General features: G+C 44.5%; 1 protein-coding gene across 1 annotated transcript in view; it reads right to left on the bottom strand.

The window, feature by feature from the left end:
- The window catches only part of LOC115309924 (cytochrome P450 2J4-like), a 45041-nt gene extending 34742 nt beyond the window's left edge, over positions 1-10299 (bottom strand). The window contains exons 1-2 of the mRNA XM_029968185.3: positions 10210-10299; positions 3725-3948 (exon numbers count right to left, since the gene is read on the bottom strand). Coding sequence (XP_029824045.3) covers positions 3725-3948; positions 10210-10245 — 260 coding nt within the window. The 5' untranslated portion in view covers positions 10246-10299. The remainder of the gene's footprint in view (positions 1-3724; positions 3949-10209) is intronic.
- Positions 10300-11018: the final 719 nt, after the last annotated feature.

Here is an 11018-nt window from a genome sequence, read left to right as displayed (position 1 = left end):
TCTCTGAGAGCCACAGTGGGAGGCCATCTTGCAACACATTGCAAAGAGTGCAATTGTAATCCGCTGTTCGGGGAAACAATAACCCTAGAGAGGCACAAGGATAAAATGACCCGCGAGGTGGTAGAAGCCTTCTACATCATTTCCGCAGCTACTAAATGCATTAGTGTTGCATCGGTAGCCTTGACAAGCAAGGAAACAGACTTTTTAAGACGGACAATGCAGAACTCGCATGAGTCACGGGTGCCGCGAGACATCAGGCACGACGACCCAGCGGCAGCCGACCATGGATGATGTGTTCGTCTTCCCCCCTGACACGGGTGACCAGGCGCGAGCGAAGACTGATGCAAACACACCCAGCACCACGACAACGAAGGCACAGCCAAAAAAGGTTTTAGGGTTTAATCAAAGAACCAGAGTATCAAGCCTGTGCGCGCGAGGGAACACCCGACTTTGTGTTTTATATTCCTGTTTTATATTTCTGCTTCCTCTTCTTCCTTATTCATCTTTATGGGGAGCTGGACGATGTTCTTTCTTTTCTTCATCTTTGTAAATACAGTTGTGAGTAGCGCTCTTTTCTGTCCCTTCTCTCTTCCTCATACGTGTGCGCTAATGCCGTTAATATGTCTAACTACCAACTAGCCCAGTTATCAACCCTTTTAAAGGTAAATGACGATATTTCTTTCCACAACAATTGCCTTTGATCTAAGAAGAATATCAGCTCTTCAGGTCACAAAAATGCGCGCGAGAGCTCCTTAATCTACACATGCCAGTATACTAATAAGTGTTTATATGTTTTTGTGGAAATTTTCGCGCTTATTAAAATTTTGGTTATTTTTGACGGACGACCAATCTACATTTGGTGAGTTTCAATATACCATGCGTGGAAACAACTTGGGTAGGCATTGATATTGCCTTTGGCTGTAGTCTGCTATTCTGGTTGATATATGTATTGCCTTACTGTATTCTTGTTTTAAGATGGCACCTTGTTGTAGTTCCTTTGTTCCTCCCTGTATTCCTATGCTGCTGTCTTTTGCTCTAGTAAAAACCAGCTCGTGCCATGGCCGAACCATCCTATTATGGCCAGACAGTCTATCAGCTGGCGGCTTCATTAGTTCTAGGCCGTAGACTTTCCGGTTTTAAACCCCAAAAACACAGATATTCATCCTTCGTGCTTAAAATACAAAATTGGTTAAAACAAGAAAAACACCGCTTTCTGAAAGTTTTGCTCTAATCGAGGTACGGTAGATTTCTCTCAAAACCCTCCCCTACACGTTCGTCGGGCACCTACTCTTATCAAGAATGCAGCACCCTACCAGCCCTGAACAAGTGGAGTCACTGTCATTGAAGGTCAGTGATATTACAGTTTGTTCCGTTAGTCGTTCCCCACTGATGGCAATAATGTACTTATTCTATTACGGTTATAGCTGGATGGCAGTGTTCGAAACTGCACTGGTGGTCTTTATCGGGTGATTCTTGCGAAAGAAGCAAGAGCAAATCTAGTGCTTCTCTCTTCGCGCATACAGTTCGTTTGGAAACAATTCAATGCTTCACTCGGCGCAGACGGGTAGCAGGCTAGAGGCCTACACGGGCCCGGTCCAGCCCGGCCTGCTGTCTTTTGTACCCAAAGCCACCCGCGGCCCGATATACATTTTCCGACAGCCGGCCCGGCGCAGCCCGGCCCGACGTTGCTTTTCACGGGCCCGTTGAGGCCCGCTCTATTTTCGCCCAATATGAATAGCTCACAATTTGTGCGGCATGGCAGCTCGCTTGCCACTGCTCCACATGTGGACTGCGGTACCCGATAGTCATGCAGTAAGGCAGCTCGTAAATAAATATCACCCCCATCGTCCTTTTTTGCGACCAAACCCGCGTATCGGAAAGGACGTAAAAATAACAATGGCATGCAGCATTAAACAAAACCAAGTGTCAAAGGAAGGGAAACGTCGAGACGGGTTTGAACAAATGACGTACATAGTTCTAAATTGCTCACTTCTGTTGCGTACAAAAAGAAGAAATAAAAAATACCTCCGTTTCTTGCATGGTCTGCGACAAATTCGTTAGAACAAGCACACCTCAGGGGAACCTCGTCACCCATATTCTGAACGCACGCACTCGTACGTACAGATGGCTTACGCCTGCGAAGGTGCGTATTGTGTAGGCGCTTATATGTGCGTGTTGATAGGAAGAAGCAACTGTACGGACCCGCCTGTGACAAAACTGAACGCCGCGCCGCTACTGCTCTGGAAGATCATTCGCTGCCCACAGACCAAACCTCACAAAAACATTAACACACACACATGCTTTCAGCATTTGGGTCTCCTCCCCCCCCCCCCTCCCCCTATGATCCCCCCCCCCCCCCCCGAAAAAAAAATTAAAAATATTGCGTCTAAAAAAAAGAAAAAGAGAAAGGAACTGTCGGTTTGTCCGGCTTTTGGGCCCCCCTTGTAGACTTGTATGCAAGGCCCCTGCCCAGCGCTTAATCTAGCCCTGAAGCCCGACCCCGGCCTGAGGGCCGGGCTGCAAAAAAAGAAACACACGAAACGCTCTAGGTGATAAACTTGAAGAGCCCTCCAACTCTGGCCCACGTTCGGACTCATCTTTGGTTTTAAGCACTGTCGAATTGTGATAAGCGTGAAAGCGCTTTAAGGGTGCATGTAAATGTAAAATTGAATCGGAAGTATTAGTTTTTTAATAAAGTTTATCACCAATAACCGCAGGTTTTTTGCGTGTTTGAAAGAAATCGCCAATATAGACATATATTCGAAGAATAAATAAACACCGAAAAGCATCCGCTCAATTTCTTTATAAATAAACACCGTTGCAAATTCTGAAGCACAAGCGCAATCCTATTTGTCACGTCAAGAAGTTTTGAGCTGTAAATATAGACTTTCTGATGTTCAGCTAGGCGCGAAATGCTGGTTTGTTGTACTTGTTTCTAAAAAAACGAAACACTGTTTCGTTTTTTTAGACATACTCTAGTGGGACGTTTAGCTACAGATAAATAATAAAACTATGCTTGATTAATTTTCAGTCTACTTTAGGTCAGGTAATATATTAATATCATGCATATTTTCTAAGGTTTAGCTATGTTTATTATCTTCACTTAAATGTGAGCGCTATATGCATTCATTTGCCCCATTGGCTCAGACTACCTTCCCGAATCCCCATTGAAAGTCTTTATACGTTCGATCTCCTTTATCTTCCGTACAATTATCTGCGAACTATGAGTTAAAAATTTACACGGTGCGGACGGTAGAAGGATTTGTGCTTCATTGGCGTTAATTATGACGATATTTTATGATATTTCAAAATGAAAGCTCGTGTTAGTGATGACTTCTCTACGATACCAGCTCATTTTTGACCTAATTAAACGGTATTTTATGTGAGCTATGTATAAGATGTATGTGTGCGGAATGTACACCTGGTACAAACTATCTAAGAAGAGTTTTTGTTTTATCTTTCCTGCGACCAGTGACGTAGGCAGGTGGTAAGCTTAAGAGGCTTCGTCCCCCCCCCCCCCTTCCAAACCCAGCGGACCCTACAATATAAACATGCATTTTCAACCCCCTCCCCCTTTCCCTCCGCACCCCAAGTAATGGACTTCCCAGCCACCTTAGCTCCCCCTAGAAAAAAAATGCCTGGCTACGCCACTGCCTGCGTCGCTGCAGGGTCTTAGCAAAGAGAGACTACAGTCAACTGCGCTAAATAAGGAACTGTCTCTAACCTCAAGACAGGTCCCTGGGTTTCAGAAAGCCTTTTGTACGTGATATGAGGGCTGGATCCAAGAAATGGCAGGAAACCAAGGAAGGGAACTCCTCGAGGTCCCGGAGGTAGCAGTTTGTCCGGAGCCACCGACCTCTTCTTGAACCACAGCGCTTGTATTATCAGTGTTGTCAGCAGAACAAGGATGGTGAACGTTGCCAAGCAGGCGTAATCTTGCTGAAAGACCTTCAATAAAAATTGACCGCTGAAGCTTTTTCAAGGCCAAACATAAACAGATGTGTTAGCGCGCCCGCCTTTAGACGCCATCGTGCTCATAGACTAAATGTCTCGCATTCATTCCTTTCTGAAAAGATTTTGTACGGCGTCGCCATATCTATCAGTGTCCACGAATAACATCTCTTTTTAAGCTTACGTTGTTTACAATATACACGATGTTTCGTTAATTTGAGCATTTTTTTAAAGGGGGTGATATTTAAACGAGTAGTCTTCAGCCTGTGTTTATTAGGCTTGGCGGACCTCAGAGAAGGGCATTATTGTCGTGCTAAGTTCAATAATTAACTAAAATTTGTTAATTAACAGTTTCATCATCGATGGCATTACAATTACAGGCTATATCAATTAAAATACCTTGCAAAAATATTGTGATTTCGAGATATTAATTACCACACTTTTACTATTTTTAAAAGTTGCTCTCCAAAAGCGGGCCGCAAACGTTCCCACAACGACTCCTAAAAGAGTGACGTAATCGTTTCAGTCACTTCGTCACTTACCTCGTATGCGCACCCATCACAAACACGCTGCCGTGATGGTGACGACACGAATGATACGACCGCGCATCACTCTTCTAAGCATCATTCCGGGCAGGGCTTGCGACTCGCATGTGGCGAGCTATTTCTAAATTCAGAAAGTACTCAAATATTGTATTAATTAATATCTTACAAAGCATCGCATTTCTAGAAATTATTTGAAGAAAAAAAAAACTTTCAGCCTTGCCCCTTGGGTGAAGAAGGAAGACCAGCGAAGTTGTACTACGGTGGGAATGAAGTAATGGCCGTCCGCAAAGCGGCAGCCAGAGTGGATAGACTGGAAAGATTGCTCCATGTCTGGTTGCCGCCCTCGCACATAGATGGCGGTAAATGTCCAGGGTTTCGAGTCATCATTTGTTTGCTGACGGACGCGATGCTGGGGAAACTCGCCCTTAACAGCTCCGCTGTGAAAACCGATCTCAACAGCCAGATTTGTTACGCCGCCGCTGCCGCCATGCATTGAGGGAACTTTAGTATTTTTGCACGTGGGACGACCACTATGAAGCACTGCGGATACCGAGCACGACACGGCACCAGGCGTCCCGAGAACTTCGACCTGCCCCCTACAAACTAAAGTCACGGCGGCGTCCCGCATGGGGCGATCATTTGGTGAGACCGGTATAGTTTGGCCTCAAAAGTTTTGCAACATAACCCCTAAAATCAAGAGTTAAAAAATTAATTCACGGATTTTAATTAATTAGCCTATTCACCGCAACGATTATTTCCTTTTCTAACGCACGCCGAGCCTCATAAATACATCAAAAAAGACACTCGCCTGAATACTAAAATTCGAGGATGCACTTGCTTTTACAAAAGTTTCAAGCTTATTTTGACTAATCTTGTCATATATTTTGCCTCGTAATATGGAGTATATAATGATAGCAGAATACAATCGCATATATGTCAAAGGCCGCTAAAGGGAAGTGTGTGATAACAGTCCGACTCCGAGAGGCGAAATCAGACACTAAATCTCTTGACATAAACACGTCCGGATAACCTTCGGTTTATTGCCAGACCGACATTTGGGTCGTTTCATAGCCTCCTATATACTAGAAAGCCTGCCAGAACCCAAGCAAAAGTGGTCACGAAAAAAGGGAGAGGAGAGGCGGAGAAAGAGGATGCCGAAAGCGTCCTGGAGGGGATCTCTTGCGCCACCACAGCGCGGGCTGTCAAATCGGAAAACACTCCAGTTCTTTTTTTGAAGGAGGAAACATGGCCGTCGGCCTACACCTTTCTCCTCTCCTGCCGTGGAACGGTCGCCACATCCTTTCCGCGTTGCTCACCAACACCGCCACCGCGTTTGCGAGGAGAAAAAGCGAGAGAGATAAAGGTAATACATGTGGCATTTTGGGGAGAGGCCGCTAGGTCTGCTGGCGCTGATGAAAGATCGCCCTCTGCGCTGCCACCCGAAAAAAAAAAAGAAACCACTACTCCTCTCGTCTTCTTTTTTTTTTTTTTTTTTCTTTTACGGTGATTTTGCGTTCTTTTGTTTCGTCGTCAATTTGATGGGGTTTCCAGTATATAAGAGGCTATGGTACTTTCTAAAGCCGAAATTAATATGGCCGCATTGTGGTTTTGGCCGTCGAGAGCAAAGTACTCTTCCATACAGATGGAGTTTTATCAGTCGATTTTTGTGGAGACCTGTTACCTTTAACTGTGAGGCCAAACTACAACAAACCGACAACGAAAGGTGTCATGCACATAGGGAACCATAAAGAAGACTTAAGAAAGAAAGTCTCCAGCAGGATTTGAACCTACCACTTTGAGATTGTAAGCGATGTGTTTTACCCACTGAACTATCTAGGGAGAGCACGCGCTCGCGCACGGGAGAACGAAAACCCTCGCGTGGACGCGGTGGCGCGCCTCGCGCCCTTGCAAATGTGTGAGCGACTAGGGGCGGTTCCTCAAGCTCCTGTCGAACTGCGCCATCTCACGGCGTGTGTCAGAAATCGGTGTGAATCTTTGACACACTTGCTCCTTGGCAAATCGGTGCCGCTCAAACGTCGTTTCATCCACAGTGGACTTAGCTCGTACGAAGCAGACGGCCGCAGAACGCATGCGAGCTTATTGGGAAAGTTGGAAACGGCAGGGGGCAGCAGTAAGAGCCTTCACCATGGGCCCCGCAGACAAACGCCGATAAGCGTAAAGCCTATAGCACATTATGTGCTTACTATTCTTTGTCAGCATAATCAATTTGTAGAATGTATTATTTTTTTACAAAGTACGGCATGAATTGAAAAGAAGATTATAGCAGATACCTGATAGACCTGTTCGGGGACATTATTTGCCTTGGCGTATGTCTGGTGGCTGTGGTTTGTTTAAAGTAGCCAACACTTAGATTCAGAAACAAACTGAGTATTTTCATTGCGTGATATGCGGGCTAAGCGTAGGAAAGGAAAGCACTTGTTTTTCTTCATTGCGCATTGGCCGCGAGAGGATTCCGTGGCGCCCAACTGTGGGGGTTCCTATCTTGACGTCACGACCAAGATTCACAGAAGCGAGCGAGAACTTGGATGGAGCGTAAAAAGCACGGTGGAAGCGTAGTCATCACGTTCCTAAATCTCCACCGCGCGTAGCGTAGAGTCTTACTTTTCTCTCATTTTCGTTGATGAGAGCAGAAATAATCCTACCCAAGAGGTCATAGTGATCGTTTGGACAATCGTGGAAGGCAAATCACAGCGACGCTTTTGGTCGCGCACGTCGCCAGAACCCAAATTACTTTGAGCAAAGTAATTTCACCTCTATACTCAAAAAATTGATAAAAAATTAACGATTTTCTTGTTCTTACGTTAAAGCAGCTCCGTTGTTTTGAGTTTCGGTGAAACTTTAGTCGAGACAAAGCACGATCGCTCGAATTGAGGGAATGTCAGACACAGCAAATTATCTATAACTTCTAACCGCCTATGCTTCGGAAAACATTTGACCCGGAGCTATGAAAACAATGATTACGAAAAGCGATTCAATTAAATATTACCATGGTGAGAGATATTACCATAAGGACTGGTTTACACAGCACCGTTTTCTTACGTTTACGTAGATGTCTCCGCAACATCCCTGCCTCGAATGTCGCGTGCAAGTCTACTCCTTGAAAGGGTGCAACTCTTTACAAGAAATATGGATGTCTCAGTAACTGAGATGGAAAACATTACGTTCAAAAGTAATAAATTACATTACTAATTACCTTTTTCTAAAAAGCGCGGAAATCTAGTTAAATTACATTACAAATTACCGCAAAACAAAAGTTAAGTCACTATATCAAAACTACTTTCCAAAAGTAATAAAATTACTTTGAAATTACTTTTCAGTCCCTTAAGACACCAATTTGTGCTCATTTTTCACAGTATAGGTACCGGAACTCAGATTTTTCTGCCTACTCCGCTACAGCCCCATACGCCTCAAGGTCAGCCATACTAAATAGTCGTTTCGCTGATGTACTCGACAGATCATGATCAATAGCTGCTTTAGATGTGACTCATCGACAGTCGATTCACCGGTTTCTCTGTTCATTAAACGGTGAACGTCCTTAGTTAAAGGGGTACTCCGACGTTTTCTTCATAGTGCCCGACTTGCCTGAAAATTCACTAAACGCGCCAACAAACATCGCTAAATTAGTAACCCAAATATTGGGCCACAATTATTGCTTGCTAAGTTATTGCATTTAAAATTTTGGTCCTCCCCGTGTTTTTCGAAGTGAAATTCTCTCATGGGAACAAGAAAAAACGCTACGTCAGCTGAAGGAATGGGTTCATTCTTTGGACTGTAGACTTTGTTCCCACCGGAATGCAAGCACTTTCATTCTGTCAAATAAATGTTTTAGAAGCTCCCTCCGGCCCCCAGGCAGCAGCAGGAAACAAAAGCTCGGCATAGTCTATTTTTAAACTGTTCCCTCGACCTTCAAGCATGCCTTCCCCTGACGTCATGGCGCTGAAAAGCGCGGGTATATTTGTATTTGAATGTTGGTTTTGGCATCGTTTTCACTTGCCGATTTAACAATAACTATTTTGAACTTCTCGACATTAAAAACATGCCGGAAAGAGTGAAGGCCGGTGATTCTGAAAATATAGCTAGTAGGAGTAGCTCAAATTATCGCAGGAGTATCCTTTAAAGGGTCATTTGCTTTCGTGTTGCTGATTTTAACTTAATTAAGTCGGGCCATGGGAGATCGTTCTTACAAGAAATCGTAATGTGAAACATTTCCCTTTTTACTCGGATGCAGCTTAACGCTTTCTCCCAATAGCACTTGTTGAAGTATTCCCGGGCATTCCTCTCGATAAGTATTGTTCCAAACCACCCGAAAAGTCCCATGGTATTCCTCGTCGTTATGCAAGGGGATTGGATATTTGGTGAGTAGAAGCGTCGAAAGCAGAGGAAGGAGATGGCGCGAGCTTCCTAAAATGTGTAATTTCCCAACAAATGAGTGGCGATATCTGCTTGTTTGCAAATTTCCGAATAAACTCTCCAAGAAAAGGAAGGGGGCATACCATGAGTGGCAGTTGTTTTGCTCGCTTCCCGTCTTTTTTTACTTCAAGAAGCATCTTAACTAACCAAGGTCAAGGACACACACGAAGCCTTCTAAGGAATTGACGAGGCATTTGGGGGTAAATATTTTTTCCGGTCGCTTATTTTTCACTATGCTCGACGCTTACGGTTGGACTTTGCTTGGTGAAAGGGGCAAGAAAGCTTGGGATCCTGTGTGTTCTGTCTTCTCATGCTCTAAAATTTGCTGATCTCTCTGGTGATTTGCCCTTCGGATTGTGGCCGATAAGCCGTTCACCCTTAAGCTCACTGTGCGGAGGAAGCTACGCCCTCGTTGGGCCAGTTACACGTCTATATTTCACCAGATAACCTCGCTCTCATTCCTGCCCACGCGCAGGGAAGGGTCGGGTGACGAAAGAAAGTTGGTTGATTGGTTCCGGTGAGCTTGTAACTTCCGCCGCATTGGCAGCTTAGAGATGAACGAGGCATAGTACCGTCACGATGACGTGACGCCGTGAATGTCTTGTTTGGAGTTCGTGAGCCGCGGCCTTCCAGCGATGTCTTCAGACGAACGTTTTTCACCATCGCGTTCACCTTTTGAGTTCGCCTTCGTGCATCTGTCGTGTTCCTCATATGAGGCTTTGCGCCAAGATGGCCGTCGTTTATTTGTTCTGATGTCTATTTCATGACATTTCACCATGCAAAATATTTTTTTTTCGTTCCTTCTTAAAGCTCGCGAACGAACTGTCTTATTTGGAGACCATTTCAAAAGTGATTAGTATTTTTTGTTTACAAATTACTTGCTGAAAGTAACTAATTACATTACTGATTGACCAGCCTAGAAAATTAATTAATTACATTAATCATTACCACAAAAAGTAATATCATTACAGTAATGTCACTGCTGCCATCCCTGCTCGGTACCTCTTGATGTAAGTCGACGTAAGCTTTCTTAACGTAACGCAACGTAGAAAAACGGTGTTGTGTGAATCGGCCTTAACACACAAGAAAAGACGAAAAATAACCTCAAAGTGCAATACGAAATGATGGGCGGAGAAATTCTCGAAAAACGTTATATGCCTCCATCTTTCTTTTTTTTTTTTTTTGATCACTCTAGATTTTATTTTGCATGCATCACGGTAAACTTAAATCAACTCGGCGGCACCAAGTTTTTCTTTTTTTTGAATGAAATGTAAATACTTACCTTCCAAACAAAGAGAGGCGAATCGGATACATACATGACGTCGCCAGCGAAACGAACTTTGCCGACAGATGATGAAATCGTTGAGGTTGCGTCGAGTCTGTACCACCTAGGAGACTGACTGACCGACGTAGGGGAAGGGGGTAAAGGAGCGCGTCGTAATCAACATTGGCCCTGACACTAGGAAAAGATAAGGCCTGTTCGTGACGTCATCTTTGGCGGATAACTCCGACCCGCCACAAGCGGAACACACACTGAAGTTAAACAAGAGTCCACGGCAAAGCAGCAGACGTGAACGCGTGCCTCGGTGTCGACATGCGCTAGCATCGCACCCATTGAGAGACGCTGCAAGTCGCGCTGCAACGACGCAAGATATTCGAAGCCGTGTGGCTCCACCGGATTCGGCGGAACCACGCACACGACATTGTAATGGAAAAGAACCTTCGGGACATAATGATCCGCTTAAAAGTAGAGGAGGGAAAACGGATGTTCTTGAAAGATGTTTACAGAAACAATCCGGTAATAGTAACTTGGGGAGGAAGGGCAACTGAGCCAATAGAGATAAAGCGATGTTTAGGAGAGGGATGCTCTTTATCAACTTTGCTGTAGATGTTCTACTTACAAGGAGTAGAAGAGAAGTTGGAGAACAGTGGTTGTGGTTTTGTCCTTTTATACTAAAGGGGACGTCAATGGATTAGAGAGGTATAAGTTCTTATATACGCTGATGATATAGTGCTTTTGGCTGAAAGCAGTACGCACATGGACGAATTAATGAAGATACCTGGCACGGAAGAACAAAGAACAATTAGTGA

The sequence above is a fragment of the Ixodes scapularis genome, unplaced genomic scaffold (genome assembly GCF_016920785.2).
Source record: "Ixodes scapularis isolate PalLabHiFi unplaced genomic scaffold, ASM1692078v2 PGA_scaffold0__279_contigs__length_252992795, whole genome shotgun sequence".
Lineage (NCBI taxonomy): Eukaryota > Metazoa > Arthropoda > Arachnida > Ixodida > Ixodidae > Ixodes > Ixodes scapularis.
Note: the sequence above shows the minus strand (reverse complement) of the source record. Positions and strands in the feature narration are given on the sequence as shown.